Here is a 16,234-nt window from a genome sequence, read left to right on the forward strand (position 1 = left end):
TGGGGAGCAACTGAACAGGAGGCAGTTGCAACGGTTTCTCGAGCCATGGGAGTGCCATTCACTCGCCGCGATGCATCGGATGTCGTCAGCGGCGCGTGCCGCGGCACCCCTTCGCCCCCCACCGCTCCTCGGCGCCGCATAACAACCCCGTCTCACACGGCGGCTCCCTTCCATCCTCCTCCGAGCACCACGGAGGGGGGGGGAAGAGGAACGATCCCCGGGTCGATAGGATTAAAGAACCAACCCCACCCCTTGCGCCCCGACACCCGACCAACAACTGCCGAAGGGGGACTCCGCAGTGCCGAGAAAATCCCTTCTTGGGCCAAGTCCTCAAAAAGGTCGGAAACACTAAAAGGAAGGGTTGAACGGCGGACAGAAATGGGGGTGGGATAATCTGGAAACTGCAAATTGGTTCGGTGCAAGTGGAGTGTAGGAGGAAGAGAGAGAGAGAGAGAGATTGCCCCGATGGAAGTGACTCGGAAACCGATACATGAAAAAAGTTTTAACAAGGAAACTTCGCTGATAGGTTTAACCGATTAGATAACAAGATGTATGGGGATCCACTCACGTTTCCTGAGGGAGAAATAAAAGTGAATGACTTAGCATTTTAAAAACCAACTACTGGATGGATTATGAGTAAGAGCTTAGCTCAAAAGAGATTTCTGGATTTTAGACACATTCAACAAAGATGAGAATCAGCAAAACTTTTCCTTAAGCATTTATAGTAATGTTATAGCTAAACAGCCAGCGACCATTCAAAACCACGAGGGCACAAAGGGCGTGCTTTCAATAACCTTAATGAATTAGGTGAATTTGCGACGCACAAACGGTAGAAACTTCTATAATTATTGATTGCTGTAAAATTTTGTATTTGTAAAATTATGAATTACCTACTCAACAGGCAATACCAACAACTCTTGGGCATGACATTCCCATATTGCCGCATACATATCCTTAGATGTAGTCGACGAAATAGAGGATAGTCAATAAAATTATTTTGAAAATGGTACTCAGCGCAGAACTTAGGCAGGACCCATGCTCAGAGTCGGCGCGGTTTCCTTTCCTGCTAAGAACACAAATTCCTGGACATGAAGGGAATGGTGTCTACCCATCGCGCGCACAAATACGCAGCCGCTAAATCTTTCTTCCGCGGTTAGGCGGCTGGCCGGTCTAGCCATATACTATATATAAAAATATTTTTGAGGAGGCCACAGCTGACATCAAATAGTCCGCCAGCAAACTACTGCAGGACTGCATAATCTTGGCCAGAGAAGACTCCTTCAGTGTGGTAGGTCTTTAGCAATGGTCAAATGGTCAAAGTTTTACATTTAAACAGAATTTAAAAATAGGAGTAAGCTGACGGTGTCCTTGAGTCTATAATTTATATATCTAACAAAATTGATTATTCAAACTTGGAAAACACAAATACACCAATTTCAGAGTGCACATTCATTCGTCTTGACCTGGATTCGAACCCGGATCCCACATCCCATTTAATAATTTCAATCTTGTATTGAATCGTCTCTCTTCCAATGATTCCCACCCCAAATCCATAAGCATTTCGGTGACGCTTTGCGTTTTATTGTAAGAATTTTTAACAAAACTGGCTGCCCGGCATTGAACCTTATCAATTTCCCGAATGAGGCCTTTTTCACTCGGATCCCATAAGTTTATTCTAAATGAGGCCTTACAAGAGCGTGGTAACAACGTTCCTTCACCTTCGAGTCACTCCTGCCAAAACTGCGTCTAATAAATCGGTGTCCATAATTGTTAAATGCATAGTTTGCAAGGTCTATTTAAGTCTTACAACGCTCGGCGGATTAGTCTCATGAAAACATTTGTTAACGATGAATACCGGTAGCATTGGAGGGTGAGGCTTTTCCCGGCGCCCTCGTCTGGGAAAAATGACCAGTGGTGGAGTGGTACTCAGCTCATTGGATGTTCGAGGAATTGCTTGAAAACTTAATCTTCAATTAGTTCGTGATTAGTACCACGTTTGCTAGGACTAACGTGAACGCAATTGCGAATGCGAAGATGATGTGGAAGCTTTTCGCGTTGAATTTTTATCTACATAGATATGATAAATAACTTTTTAACCTCCGCACCTCTTCAAAAACTGCAAAGCTTAAATTCGATATTTCTCACGTAGGTAAAAAATAACCAGAAAAACAATTAATTTTTAATTGCGAGAGGTTGGCTGTTAACTTATTTCTCAGTTATAAACTCAGCCATTGACTGCGTCGAGAATTCCCTTCTTTGTTTTTTAAATCACTGGCGTTGAGAAAAACATTTTCCGTTTTTATCATTCAAAAGTTGCTGAAAGCTTTTTATACACTAAATTTGCATTTGCTAATTGTCTACTTTTACAGGCTCGCCGGAATCCGAAAAAAAAAAGAAAATTGACGGTTATCATATTTCAATTGCCTCCAAAAAGTCATTTGTTTCATTTCTTTGGCAGTGATCAGATTGCAATGTTGTTCTCAATAAAACGATCGATAATGTGAGGAGGGACTAGAGAATTGAGCAGACAATGGCGAGAAACTATTGGGGCATTTCAATTAACATTGGAAGTGAAAAACATAGGAAGGTAGAAATTTCAATGAGGAGTAAAGAATATCGTATCTAAAAAAAATGTGAACGAGTTGTTAAGCTAGGAAGGGAAAAGAGTTTAGCTAGAGGGAAAAGGATCAATTGAGGATATGTAAAGAGGCAAACAAAAGAATAAGTTAAGAAACCCCAGAGATGTTTAGTTCAGTGTAGAAGGAAAGCGCAAAAGAACTACTTGGCAAAAAACACTTCTTACATAGTGAGCTACATCAAGTGGGATGCGGAATGTATTTTACTCTCATTATAAATTGTCATGGTCGCTCAAAGATAAAAACTTTAAAAAAATAATCAACCGAGTGTAATCTCAATTCAAAGACGGAATCGCAGTCGCGCAAACATGACTAAATATTGATACACAGAAGAAAGCTGATTGAAAATCTATGAAGACTAAGTCATTATTGCGTAATAGCAAAACTGTACGGTAATTAAGTTTTTCAGCGTAAACACGTAATTTAATGGACCAGTTGTGGGAGAGACAACTCTTTCTTCGAACCCGTAAGATAATTATGAAACACCGTTGATAGGATGTCTCCTTAAATATGTGGAAAGGAGGGAAAAAAGCCGAAATTAGGATATACGTAATTTCAGGACGGACCCAGAACAGGTGACTTGAGGACTCAGTACCGGTGAGTTGAACATAACTATCTTATGTTGTACAACAGGGTGTTAACACACGTCGCCCGCCATGCTCGCTTTCACTTCGCTAGACCTCCCGAGTTGTGGAGGGCTGTTGCCAAACATCAAGCCTCGACTCTGCGCGAGCGCTACCCAAGGCCTCGCACCCGCCAAGGGCCCCTTCCCTCGTTTTCTGATGACTGGCGAGGACGAACGAGATCGCCGACGCACGCTCGCCGAGCACCGAGAGAGGGTGAATTGGACACAACTCGACCCCAAAACACTGCCCTCAGTAAAAAAGAGCTTTTAGCAGGACATCTTTTCTTATCTATATAAAAAGCCAGAGTCAGCCCAAGAGGCATCTTAAGATGAACAACATGCGACCGAGTCAAGATAGAACACTGTCGTTTAATTGTTTAACCTTGGTTTGTGGTTGAATGATTAACAATAACTCCTAATGGTTGATTGCGGAAAATACGACTGAAACTAAACACATCAGCGATTTAAGATGAAGCAATCAACACGTAAATGCCAAAGGTTGAAGACTAATTTTTTTGACAGTTTGAAACGCCGTCAAGACTAAACTTCCCATGATCAGGAAGAGTTTACTATTGTTTCCATACTTAGGTAACCTTTACAAACCTCCCTCCCGACAAATCCCTTTAAGTTGCACTTAAAATCCACACCCAGTTTGCCACGTCAGCCCGGGTACGCGCTGTACTTGTACAATGGGGTAACAAGGCATATTCGTCATTCCGCTCCTATACGCCCCGGACTGCCATACCACTTATTCGTGCGAATCTTAATCGTAAAATATGACTGGAAATATTTTGCCTTTGTTACATTGGTTAAAGATCACAGCCGACAGATATTTTGTTGAAAATAAATTTTGAACGTTTTGGAAAATTATAGGCACGTTGTTAAAAGAAAGCAAACATAAAAGGCATTACGAGCAATAAGACAACTATAGAATGAGTTTACCTTTGCTGTATTTAAAAGCCGATTCCAATCCCTGGCGTAATCCTACCATTGTAACAGATAGGCAAAGCGCCAAGGAGCAGTGAATCGACATCGAAGCAAGCACGGCACTTGGAAAGGCGGCGGAGCACGAACCGGGCTTTTCCAACTAGCATGTCTCTCACTGCCTCACACTGCACTTATGAAACACACACTAAATAGCGGCGCCAGCCCAAACGTCGGGGTAACAGTAAAGAACACAAAAACAAATCCAAATAATAACGATAACATATCTCTGCATATGTCTTCACCTTTCACGAAGACGACGACCGTTGAACTGAACTGAAGTTAAAGCACACAACCTCCGCTAGAGGACACGCAAGATTACGAGAAACCCCGGCGGTCTTGGAAATGGCGCTCTTTCATCCGGACCGTCCCTCGGTCTAATTGTTCCTGACTGCCGGTCGTATCTCTGCCACTCGGGAGCGGTCGGGCGAGCGCACAAGAGCCACTCAGGGCGATAGTTGTGTTTGACTCCTAGTGTTTACTGCGTCTCATAATAATGGGTAGAATTTCTAGTGGTAGGTTAAATTGAAAGTATTCATTGGGATTTCGTTCTTCGGCATCTCAAATCTCCTTCATCGGCCTCATTTTCTTGCAGGAGCATGACAGGTTAAGGTTAAGGCATCGTGACATACAGTCGAGCTTGAATTGATTGAAATTGATGATCCCTTTGAGAAATACATAATTAGTAATTGAGTGGTGATAAAAGGCTTACTGGAAAGGATTATTAAGTTTAATTTTCTCTTTTATAAGCCTCACATTGGAGTCAAAATGAGTCACCTAGAATGAATGTTTCAGTTAAATTAACAATAATAAAAAAATGTTATTAGACAATCAGAGAGTCCAACAAATCGCTCCAATTTTTGATGAATCGAACCATTACAAAGGTCGCCCAATATATATATCCACCATCATTCAAAGTAGTATATAGTAATATATACTCCTATATATACTCCTATAATATGTAGTAATATATGTATAGTAATATGCACGAGTCCAATCAATGAAAAAACGCTGCTATTCAAGGTCATGTTCAATATACAAGGAATTAGGAATTGGTTTCACTGATGGCCACACGTTTACGTATCATATTATTTATTCTAATGAAAATTTAAAAAAAAATTGCAAATACAAATTACAAGATGTAAACCCTATAATCTGTCAGACCGATTATAGAGTTTACAGGGACCCAGGCGATTCCAGCTGCCAATTCATTTAGTTGGAATGCCCCACGCAATGATTTCAGGTGGAGAACCGCGCCTGAAATTAAGCACCTCGTGACCTCACTTGCCTGCCTCGGATGTCAAATCCTGGGAAGCGATCGGTCAGCCATTCTCACCGCTTGCAAAACCAGGGTTCGGACGAAATGTGAAGGATGGGCGTAAAAATAATAGACTGCCGACGCCGCTGCTAGCAACAGTTTCACTTTGTGCAGAGACTCAACCTTTCGTGGTAATAGCTACGGATAATCTGATCTTTACGGATCTGCGGTTTAGCATCATGTAAAAAATACAACAGCCTTGACCAATTACTGTTATTTCTCTTTATTAGGAAATTCTACCGTTAAGTATAGGTAATTTATGGTCTAAGGTAGGGGTGGCGATGTAGATGGCGACTCTATGGCATTCGTGCCACGCAGGACTGGGAGTAGATGCTACGGGAAATTCCACGGAGATCACTCGATGGGTTGATAGGCAAGTCAAGAGTTTTACGTACGGAAAGACGTCGGCACTCAATTAGGAAAATAAGTTTGCCATTCCTGATCTAGGCTTATGTTTAATATAGTGTATCAAGTTACGCGAAACACGAGATTACTGCGACACACTCCTGCAACTTGGTTTGTTGGCAAACTTGTTTGGCAAAAATTATGTCACTTATTCTTCATCACACATTTGTTTTATTGTTAACCACTTGTAGACATCTCCCAGCAAAGAAAAACCGCTGAAGCTTAAATTTAGTCCTGATTAATTTGGTATCGGCAATTGATTTGAGTTATAAATTTCAATGTTGGTGGATATGATTTTAAATTTTGCAAAGAAATTTGCAGGATAAAATTTTCAGTGGCATTAAGACTCAATGTGCAATAATTACTTTCGAAATAATTTCACAACTTAACGGCGCAGAGTTTCCGTGGATAGATATCTGAGTTCCTGACAGGAGGGCCTGAGTTTAACGCCACCGCTAAGGTGTGGGAAGGGGTGATTCTAATTGTGCGACATGAAGCATTGTTAATTTTATATTTTAAGTTTTATGTTTTTAACATTTTATGTTTTATTTCTCATAATTTGAGGTAATTTTTTGTAAGGGGCGGAAAATAGCCACTGATGCAATACAATAGGCGTGATGCCTTAGATCTGAGGCTTTTGAGATATGGGTGCGGAGAAGAATGAAAAAGGTGAAGGGTCCAAAAAGGGAAACAAACTAGGAAGGGCTAGGGAGGAGGGGCGGGGAAGAACTGGTGGGAGAAATCCAAAGGAGGCAAGAAAGACAGATTCAGAGCACTCCGCAATCGAAACCAAATTGGCCAAGGCATCTGGAAAATCGCGTGCTGACAGACGACGTCGTGGCAAAGAGACTAGGAAATATATATTATATCATATCATATCATATCATATCATATTATATTACTATTATATATACATATATTATTTTCATGCATTCATATGCATGAAAAACTTATGAGAAAGTCTCACGGATGCGAATAAAAATGTATGTAAAGCTAGCACTACCGGACAAAGACACAGTAACACACAAAAAAAAGTAAGCTCATCAGTTTACGAATTTTCGGTGGTCCACGCCACTCAAGGAATAGAAAGAATTGAGGAAAGGTTATAACAGAACGGTTTGGAAATGCTGGTCGGAGGGAGAAATATTTGCGAGGGGGATTTTTAGAGGTGTGGGAATAATATGGAAGGTGGAAAGAAACATACATAATATTAATAACGGGCGAATTCCAGGAATCCAGGAGCCAGATAAACGCCTGCTCTTTTGTTTTGAGTTTCTGTGGAGGGCCAGAGGGTGTGAGGGGGTGCTAAAATGGCATTTATCAAAGGGAGTTTTGTGTTCGGATGCGGGTTTTGAGACTAATTGGAGTATTTCAGGGTATGCTGGGAAGGAAATTAAATATGGAGGTTAAGGGTTGGAATTTTAAAAGATCGGGAAGTTAGCGGATTCTCGAGTTCTCACCTCTATATTGGTGGCTGAATCTAGGACGTTAAGGGGACCATGAGGTTATGAGGAACACTGGACCAAGGGGGGGGATAATGATGGGAATGTAAAATGAAGTGAATTATTTAATGACAAAAGATAAATAATGTTTTTCTAGACGCAATTTGCGTGGGAACGAGGTAAAGGGGCAACGAAGGGATGTCGGGAGAGGGGAGCCTATCTCATAAGCAGACATTTTTTACATCGGGGATGGTGACAAGCCCGGAAAATATGAGAAAATTTGTCCAAAGGGTTGGTGGATCTCAGAAGGTTTTTCAGATTTGCGGGTGTCTTTTCTCTGGAAAAGAAAGTTTTTCAGTCTGTGGGATCCGGGGAAATAAGTGCTGCAAAGGTTGAGTCCCACGTCAGATGTGAGGTTGTTTTTATGTGGTGTGTGTGGGTTGGGTGGAGCGGTGGATTTTATTCTGTAGGAGCTTTTCTGGGTAACCGCGTTTGTGAAAGTACATGGTGTAGATTGTGGAGGTATTTGTTGAGGGCGGCTGTGGTGTTGCAAATCTGGTGTCCGAGGATAGAGAGAGAGTTGGGAATCGAGCGTTTGGTGTGGTAAGGGCAGCTGGTAAAGTCTAGGCATTGCTGATATATTCATTGAATATTATAGTACGCGAATAAATTTCAGGCCGAATAATTTGATACTACTATGAAACATAAGAAAAGCACCCGAACCATTTATAATGAAGCAGAATTGGACAACGACGATACCCCGCCGGCACGGGTGGCTGGCGGGGTAACATCCTAACCTGCCAACCCAGAGATTTCGGGTTCGATTCCCGCCTAGGTGTGTTTTCCTTCAATATGGGATTGGGTGTTAGCAAATTTTTCAATTGCTATATCATTGACTGTTAATGAACGTAAAATGTAAAGACCGAAGATCCGGATTAATGCGAAATAATGAATGAAGAAAATGAAGATTATGAAAAAAGTGATAAATGACAATTTAGGGAAGTATGAAAGACATATCGGGCAAGTCGTGCGGTTCTAATGAAATCAGCGGAAATTACGGAAAGTTCGACTAATTTATAAAAGATTGGAAGAGTTAGTAAAATTTTACGTAGCCAAAAACATTTAGCATGAGTTGTTGGAATTAATAAAAGGGTGTCAAATTTTCAACTTATGACGAGGAATAAAAAGAGAAAATATAATGTCAGTTCATTTCCGAGATGCTTTGACGGACATTAATGTTTTTTGACATGAGAATGATTTTTTTTGGCAAACGATTCAAAAATATCTCATAAATATAAGTGCATCGTAGTTCACTAAATGAATTCTTCCATGACGCAGCATATACGTTACTTGCGTGTAAATCTAAGAATAATGTGCAGAATATACAATTTAAGGAAATAGTTATCAAGGGCACACTTTCCCAATTAATGCAGTTCAATCACCAGAACACCGAGTAACAACGGTTTATTAATAGTATTCATATAGGAGAATAATTGTCTTAATACGACCACAAATGCAATCCATTAGATACTGAACTTTAATTCTATCATAGGTCACACGCAATGGTAGTAACAATATTTCCCTTAATTCAAGAACATGTTTCGCATGATAATATGAACACAACAACTGAAGCAAATTTAACTAAAACTAAATGTGATTTTCAACTGCACGTAACATTCTTTAGTTCTCCTCAACCCACTAGCGTAAATTTAAGCGTTTCCCTTACCTTTGAAGCAAGATCCGAATCCGTCCATTTCTTTTCGGCCTCCAGGCGACAGCAGACATTATCAGCCATCACGTACTCACATCACGACTGCGATGAACTTATTAATGACTCTCCAGGTTTGCTCGCGGATCTTAATGAGAAATTTCGGAAATAAGGTGAGAAATAAAATAACGCCGCAACAAAGAGATTTAAACATTTTGTATTACAAATTTTTTTCTCGTATATAATTTCTGGATCTTTGATAACCAATACATTGCCTTCCAGTCATTCATTTTTTCATTATTATTATAATGATATTATTTAGTTCTTGAGCAAAACGCTTTCGCTCCAAACAGTTGAATATCTTGGACTACTTCTTTTTTTTCCATTCCACCCTCGCTTTTCTTTCCTTCGTTCACAAAACGTTCGACTCACACAATGTGGACATATAAAACACACACTCAAACTCACAGTGGGGTCAAAAACAGGTGAAGTTTTCCCTAGCACACTTATTTAAGTTTCGTGACGCCAATCGCAATAGAATACAAAAAAGATTCTTTGGGAGAGATTCAGTTAGTACGACATTGAGGGCAGGAGTTGGGTCGTTAAATAGTGAGAAAGTTGGTGACATTCGTGTATGTATGTGGGGGGAAGGCTGGTTTGAGGGGGTTGAAGGGGGTTCGGAGAGGGTTGATTGGGGGAGAGGTGTGCTCCGATTGGGATGAGTCCGAAGTGTGACGGGGCGGGTCGTGGGGTGATGATCACGCCAGCGGCTGGATTGTTTTCGGCGCCGTCCGTTTTATGTTATCGTGGCGCCACCATAGAGATGCCGCGGAGTAAGGCACTGTAGTTAGGATTGCATGACAGTCGAAGAGAGTCGTTGGCCAAGTCTTCAATTGCTTTTCTCGCTAGATCTCATTTTTTTTATTTGAGAGGTGTTTTGGGTGGTATATTATTTTTTTTGGGGGGGGATGGCGTGGTTCGAAAGCATTTTCGTGTTTCCTACATTCTGTTAATAACAGTTTACGACACGAAAGTTTTTGTCAAGGCTGCCACGTGAAATTTTTAGAAAAGCGCCATAAAGGCAAATTTGACCCAAGGAGTATTCATGGCGTCCAGTTATTATCCGCAGCATAGCTCATTAATTATAAGTTTATCGTATTCATTCAGGGTTAAAAGAACAGAGCGTCAGTCGTAAGGATTTTTCGGCGTGGCAGTGGAAAGTATAGTGTCCGAAAAATTTCTTGAACAAAAAGGTATGCACGCACATCTACAAAATGAAATGTTAGAGTGTATCAGAGCATTGAATAAAAGTCATTATGTTTCTCATTTCCGAGTTACGGATTCCTTCGCTCGAAAAATTGGTGAAATAGACTGTCAGTCTGGAAGCATGAACAAGATGACGATGAACTTTTTTATTATTTTCTATGAATCTTGTGCGCTTTACGAAAACCGACATTGATCTAATTGAAACATTGCAGAATGAGGGGATTGTATCATCCCCAAAAAAATTCGGAAAGTTCAGAACCACGACCTCCATAAGGCGGGAGAAGTTGGTCCCACCACGGGTTGCGAACCCGAGACCGCGGCAGCGGACGTGATTATCGCACGGCATCTCCAAATATGATATACAAGATCGCCATTACATTGAAACACACACGACACTATGATGATTAAAGACAAAAGTCACCGTTGAAACGAGATTCTGCTCTCAAAAAAGAAGACGGTTGAGCAGTGACACGGCAATGAAAAATGTTCACGCGACAATCACTATTTCTTAATTACAGCATGTTTCTCTGCGGTGGTTGCTAAAACGTCATGGCAATTCTAAAAAAATAATTGACGCTTAAAACACTAAATAATAAGAAGACCCCGTGATGTAGAAGATAATTCGGTAAAAAAATAACAGCAACCTTGGGACTGTTTACCAGCATGATAATGGATGTGATAAGTAAATCAAAAACATTTTCATTTAAAATATAAAGTACCCTATGTGACTATTGATAATAAAATAATAATATATTTTACTATGATCGTTGGCAAAGGCAAACTAATAAGGAACAAAGCAAATGCAAAATTAAAACTGGCAAAGCTTAACGGAATTATCACGTGCACCTATTCGAAGCGTTTCCTTCTCAATCAAAAACTTTGAACGTAATGTAACACCAAACAAAATGGCTACGTTATCTATTTGATTTGATTAAATAAAATACATGTCGTCGAAGCTAAAACTATCATTTTTTATATTGAAATTACGTAACCCGTGTTTTATCAACTGTGACGTCACTAAACACCGAAATCAATTAGCGACTATAGTAATGAGTTACACTTTTTGCCACCGGAGTAAATAACGGCAGCACTATGAGCACCTTTCACATCATTTCAACTGAAGGAGCAAAATACGATTCTCTGTTTCTCTCTCAACTTGCTCATTCCGCATATCCATTGTATGTTGCGTATCTCATCTTCCAATCTATTTCAATGCAACGCTGCAAAATACACGCATTTTTTTAAGACTGTGAACAACAAAATAAATTCACTGTATCAAGTACAAAAACTTTTTTCCGAAGTTCATGTGTTGAGAACATTATGAGGTTGGCATCGAAAAAAAATCATAATACCCTATTGCGATGAACGCCTTTTTCTCGCTCGAAAAATCGTCGCCCAGGCGACCGGCGAACGACGACCAATCACGGAGCGAAAGCGCCTTCAGTCTCCGAGGGGACGCTCAAAGTCACGTCGCAGGCGCAAGGCGCACTACAGTGGCTCACTCGGTGAAATATAATTTAATTTTTTGAACTACAATATATTTAACCCTCTTCGAAGACAAAATATAACACCTTAACAGTTTTGGTGGCACCCGGGGAACGCACGGGGTACGAATCTTTTCCGGGACAAATCCTGCAAAAGGTTCATCGGGGGGGGGCTTATACACACCTCGTGCACCGAAATCGTTCTCCCGTCGAATGGGGCCAGGGTTTAAACTATTCTGCTGCAATCGCAGGCGGGGAGGAGGAAAAACGATTTTGAAGTCGCGGACCATCTTCGGGAACCGCGCAAGGAAACGAACCTAAGGGCGTGGGCAAATGTGACCACTCCCGGGAGCCCTCCCCGGAGGATCACGGCGCCGAACACTCTTAGCGCCAACGAAGGGTGCGGACGAATTTATGTGTTTAGGAGCACTCACTCGAAGGCGACCCCAAAAGGTGGGGAGGCGTGGGAGACGAAAGACATCGACTAAAAGCCCATGGAAACCAGGGGCGGCGTCGACCCCCGCGATGCGCGAATGTTTCACACGAGGTGGGAAGAGGTGAGAGGAGTTCAGAAGACTTCGTTCGCCACAAGCGAATGCTCGCCAATGGAGGGCGCGTCTCGCCGGGCACGATGCGCTCCCTCGTCACATTCCAAGGTCGTTATCGGGAGATTGCCATGGCGGGTCGAGTGGCGCGATGGTGGGCGGGGAGGCTTCTGAAAGGAGGGTTAAAACACGCATTTGAACACGGGGCGGGGTTTCACATCGGGGGACGTATTGACGCCCCAGAGGGGAGAGAGGCGGCCATCAGTACTACCACCACCACCGCCACGCTGCCAGCGACGCGATGGCCACCGCCGGCCCCGGAGGACCGTCCCACCAGAAGAACCAGAACCACCACCAGCCGAGGGCGTCGTGGGCGCGGCGGCGCGGTACGGCGCAGAGTGCGGGTGCCGAAGCTTCGCCGCTGAGGGGTGCGGCGTCGTCCCCGCCGGCGCCGCCATCGCCCTCGGCCGCGTCCCGGCACCCGCCGCCCACGTCCTCGGGCCGCAGGTCGATGAGCGGCACCCGCGCCGCCGTCCGCGGGTGCACGCAAGTGGCCTCCCGCGCCAGCCGGTGCCGCGCCCGCTGGGCGCCCTCCACCGACACCGTGTGGATCTGCAGCGTCTCCCGCAGCCAGCGGCGCAGCCACGCCCCCAGCCACGCCAACTCGCAGCCGCAAGACCACGGGTTGCCGCGGAGGACGAGTCCACCTGGGGTGACGGAAGGGAAGGGAGAGAGAGGGCGTGGATTATTAAGTGATGAGGACCGGTGCTCTCTGGAACTACCACATTTCGCGGGTGGCATTCATTTGGCCATCCTGGAATTTAAACCCCTTAGCCTCGATTTCCCGGAAAGTGCTTTGGCCTGCGACCTGGCGTCGTTAACTGTGATTTTCAAAGATATTTAAAGAATAAGAGAGATGGCTTTTACAGCAGTTTCTTGCAATCTTGGAATTTTCTTGGATTAAAAACAGATGCGAATGAGTATGTAAGCGCAAGGCCGCAGTAGCACTTTTTATAGCACTGTAATGTAACGAGTGATGGCTTTGATTGCCGTTACCAAGTTTCAAAATAGCATTCCGTAACGTAGTAGGGCTCAAAAGTAATCGTTTTTTTGCAAACACTCAAAGTGAAAATCCTCTTAACTTTCAGTTTATCCGTTCAGTTCAGTTTCCGTTTCATTAAATAAAATTGCATTGCGACTATCAAAGTTGAAATATCGTTCAATGCATATTATTTGGCTAAAATATATAATTTTAAACGCCTCTGCGAAGTCTCAATTTGATCGCGCAATATCCGAAGTCAACTTGGCCGGTGATTTGATCATTTTGCACGTTTAAGTTCGTTTGGAAAACAATTGGCAAATAGTAGGAAATAATCCACAATCAATCGCTGATTATCTTTGGTGATGCGACAAAGCTAATCAGCGGAAAGTGCACGGGTGGTAGTACATATATTACTTCCAACTTTCTATCTTCTGCTATCTCATTGCTCACACCAAAAAAACAGAAAATATTTATGCATTATTGGGTTTGATGGCTTCCTTAGATGCGAGCGTTATATTTGTGGGTATATATAATTATTATTAGGTAATCTACCGGTTAAGGTAGGTTTTTGGATGGACATAATTACTAATTGAATTATTTGTGACCCCTGGCAAAACACAACATCCTACTTTACATCAGGTCCCTCTTCACCTCTGAGTACTTTCTTCCTCCCTTCAGGCCCTATCCTGTTCCTTCCCTTTCCTCTTTTGCCCAACATTCTACCCTCTATCACAGTCTTCAACATCCCACTGCCGGTCAACACCCCCTTCATCCACTTTTCCTGCCTCCATAGGATTGCTCCCAACAAACCCCTCTCTTCGCCCACCATACCAAGTACTTCCTCATTTGTTTTCTTCTCTGTCCATTTCACCTTCTCCATTCTTCTTGGACCAACACGGTCAAAGTAGTAAGGACATAAGGAGAAGAATTGCGCTCGGCAAAGAGGCTTTCACAAAGAGGAGGTAGACTGGAGGCTTTTGAAATGTGGGTGTGGAGAAGCTTGGTCATCAGCAAACCTAACTGATTTTACGGATTCCCCGCCCACTTTCATTCCTACCTCCAGTTCTTCCCATGCCTCTTTAATCATTTCCTCTGCATACAGGTTGAACAGCAACGGTGATAATGGGCAACCCTGACTTTCGGCAGGGGTGCCCATCGGCAACACCTCTTCCTAACACTGCCCAACCGGACTCCCCGTTCCCCACTCGCACTTGAGCAGTCTGAGACATGTACAGGTTGCGGATTAGCCTCCTTTCCCTCCAATCTATTCCTATTTTCTGCAATATACCCATTAGTTTTTCCCAATTCACTCTATCAAACGCTTTTTCGAAATCTACGAAACAGGCAAATACCTCCTGGTTGTGTTCTATATTCCTCTCGATTAATAATCTCATTACTGCAATGGCATCACGCGTACCTCTCCCCTTCCTAAAGCCAAACTGATCATCCCCTAAATAATCATTTGCCCTACTCTCAATCCTTTTGTTTATGATCCTGAGAACAACTTTAGCTGCGTGGGATATCAAACTTATTGTCCTATAGTCCTCACATGATGCAGCCTTTGCCTTTTTCGGAATAGGAACTAAAACTGATCTCACAAAGTCTTCCGGCCAGATTCCTTACTCATAAATACTGCGTATAAAAAGGAAGTACTCATAAATACTGCTAATAAAACAAAAGAAAGAATTACTCATCAGAATATAGACCGATTAAGACACTCAAAAGACTTATAAATAGCATCACCAGAAAGCAGACCGCAACGAACACAAAGAAGGTTCTAGACGAAGAAATAATTTCCGTACTGCCGAAGTTTAAAAAATAAGATACTGGAATTTCACCACCTCATTCATAGCACAGACTCAGATATCATTATAGGAAATGAAAGTTGGTTAACAGATGATATCGCAGGCAGTGAAATATTTCCCAAGTCCTTCACAATGTATAGAAACGACAGACAGAATAGAGCCGGAGGAGGAGTGTTTATCGAGTTTAAAAACTCGAGCGTCAGTAGAGCTGAGTTATTTCCTGATAACTGTATAGTATGTGTCTGGTGCCCAGTAATACCCAGTGCCAAAAGAATATATGTCTGTTCGTATTACAGACCACGCTGGCGTTAACTCAATACTAGATCTAGAAAGGCAGATAAAAAAAGCTTTGCATCCCACAACAATGCGCATATCCATCGGTGGCGATTTTAATGTTCCCACAGTAAAGGAGACTTCAGGCGTCACTTTGTGGACACGATACATAATTGCAAAAGAAACACTTGGTTTTTCCACATAAAATTTAATCACGACCTAGGATTCGACGCTCAGCGTCATCATCAGGTGAGATACAGGCCAAAATCTTTCTTTATAGAAACTAGAAGGAATGGGGAGGTGGGATGGGTGCATGGATGTAAGAAAGGAAGAGGAGATGGTGGGGGATATCTCCATATGTTCCAAAATGTCCAACCGGGGGCCTTTTCTTTCGAAATGTAGAAACTCCACGCTAAAATCACTTTTATGGTTCTGGTCAATTACATGCTTGGCAAATTGAGATTTTCCATTTCCGTTCTTCAGGCAGGCTTGGTGCTCGTTCTCGGAACTTCCTTCCCGTCTGGCCTACGTAGACGGCGGAGCATTCAGAAGTTAGCTTATACACTCCGCTCCTTTCAGATTTTGGGATTTCGTCTTTATTATTTGCCAGGATGTTTCGCAAGTTGCGTCTATTGTAAAAGGCTGGCTTTATCCGCTTTTTTGGTAACACTTTTGAGACCGAGAGAGACAACTGTCCTAGG

The 16,234-nt window shown here is 42.6% G+C and overlaps 1 protein-coding gene across 1 annotated transcript in view; it reads right to left on the reverse strand.

The window, feature by feature from the left end:
• Nucleotides 1–12,680: 12,680 nt before the first annotated feature.
• Nucleotides 12,681–16,234, reverse strand: part of LOC139688601 (chaoptin-like) — a 174,247-nt gene continuing 170,693 nt past the window's right edge. The window contains exon 6 of the mRNA XM_071586147.1: nucleotides 12,681–13,120. Within this exon, the coding sequence (XP_071442248.1) occupies nucleotides 12,681–13,120 (440 nt within the window). The remainder of the gene's footprint in view (nucleotides 13,121–16,234) is intronic.

The sequence above is a fragment of the Hetaerina americana genome, unplaced genomic scaffold, assembly GCF_022747635.1.
Source record: "Hetaerina americana unplaced genomic scaffold, ioHetAmer1.1.p SCAF_21, whole genome shotgun sequence".
In the NCBI taxonomy this organism is placed as follows: Eukaryota; Metazoa; Arthropoda; class Insecta; order Odonata; family Calopterygidae; genus Hetaerina; species Hetaerina americana.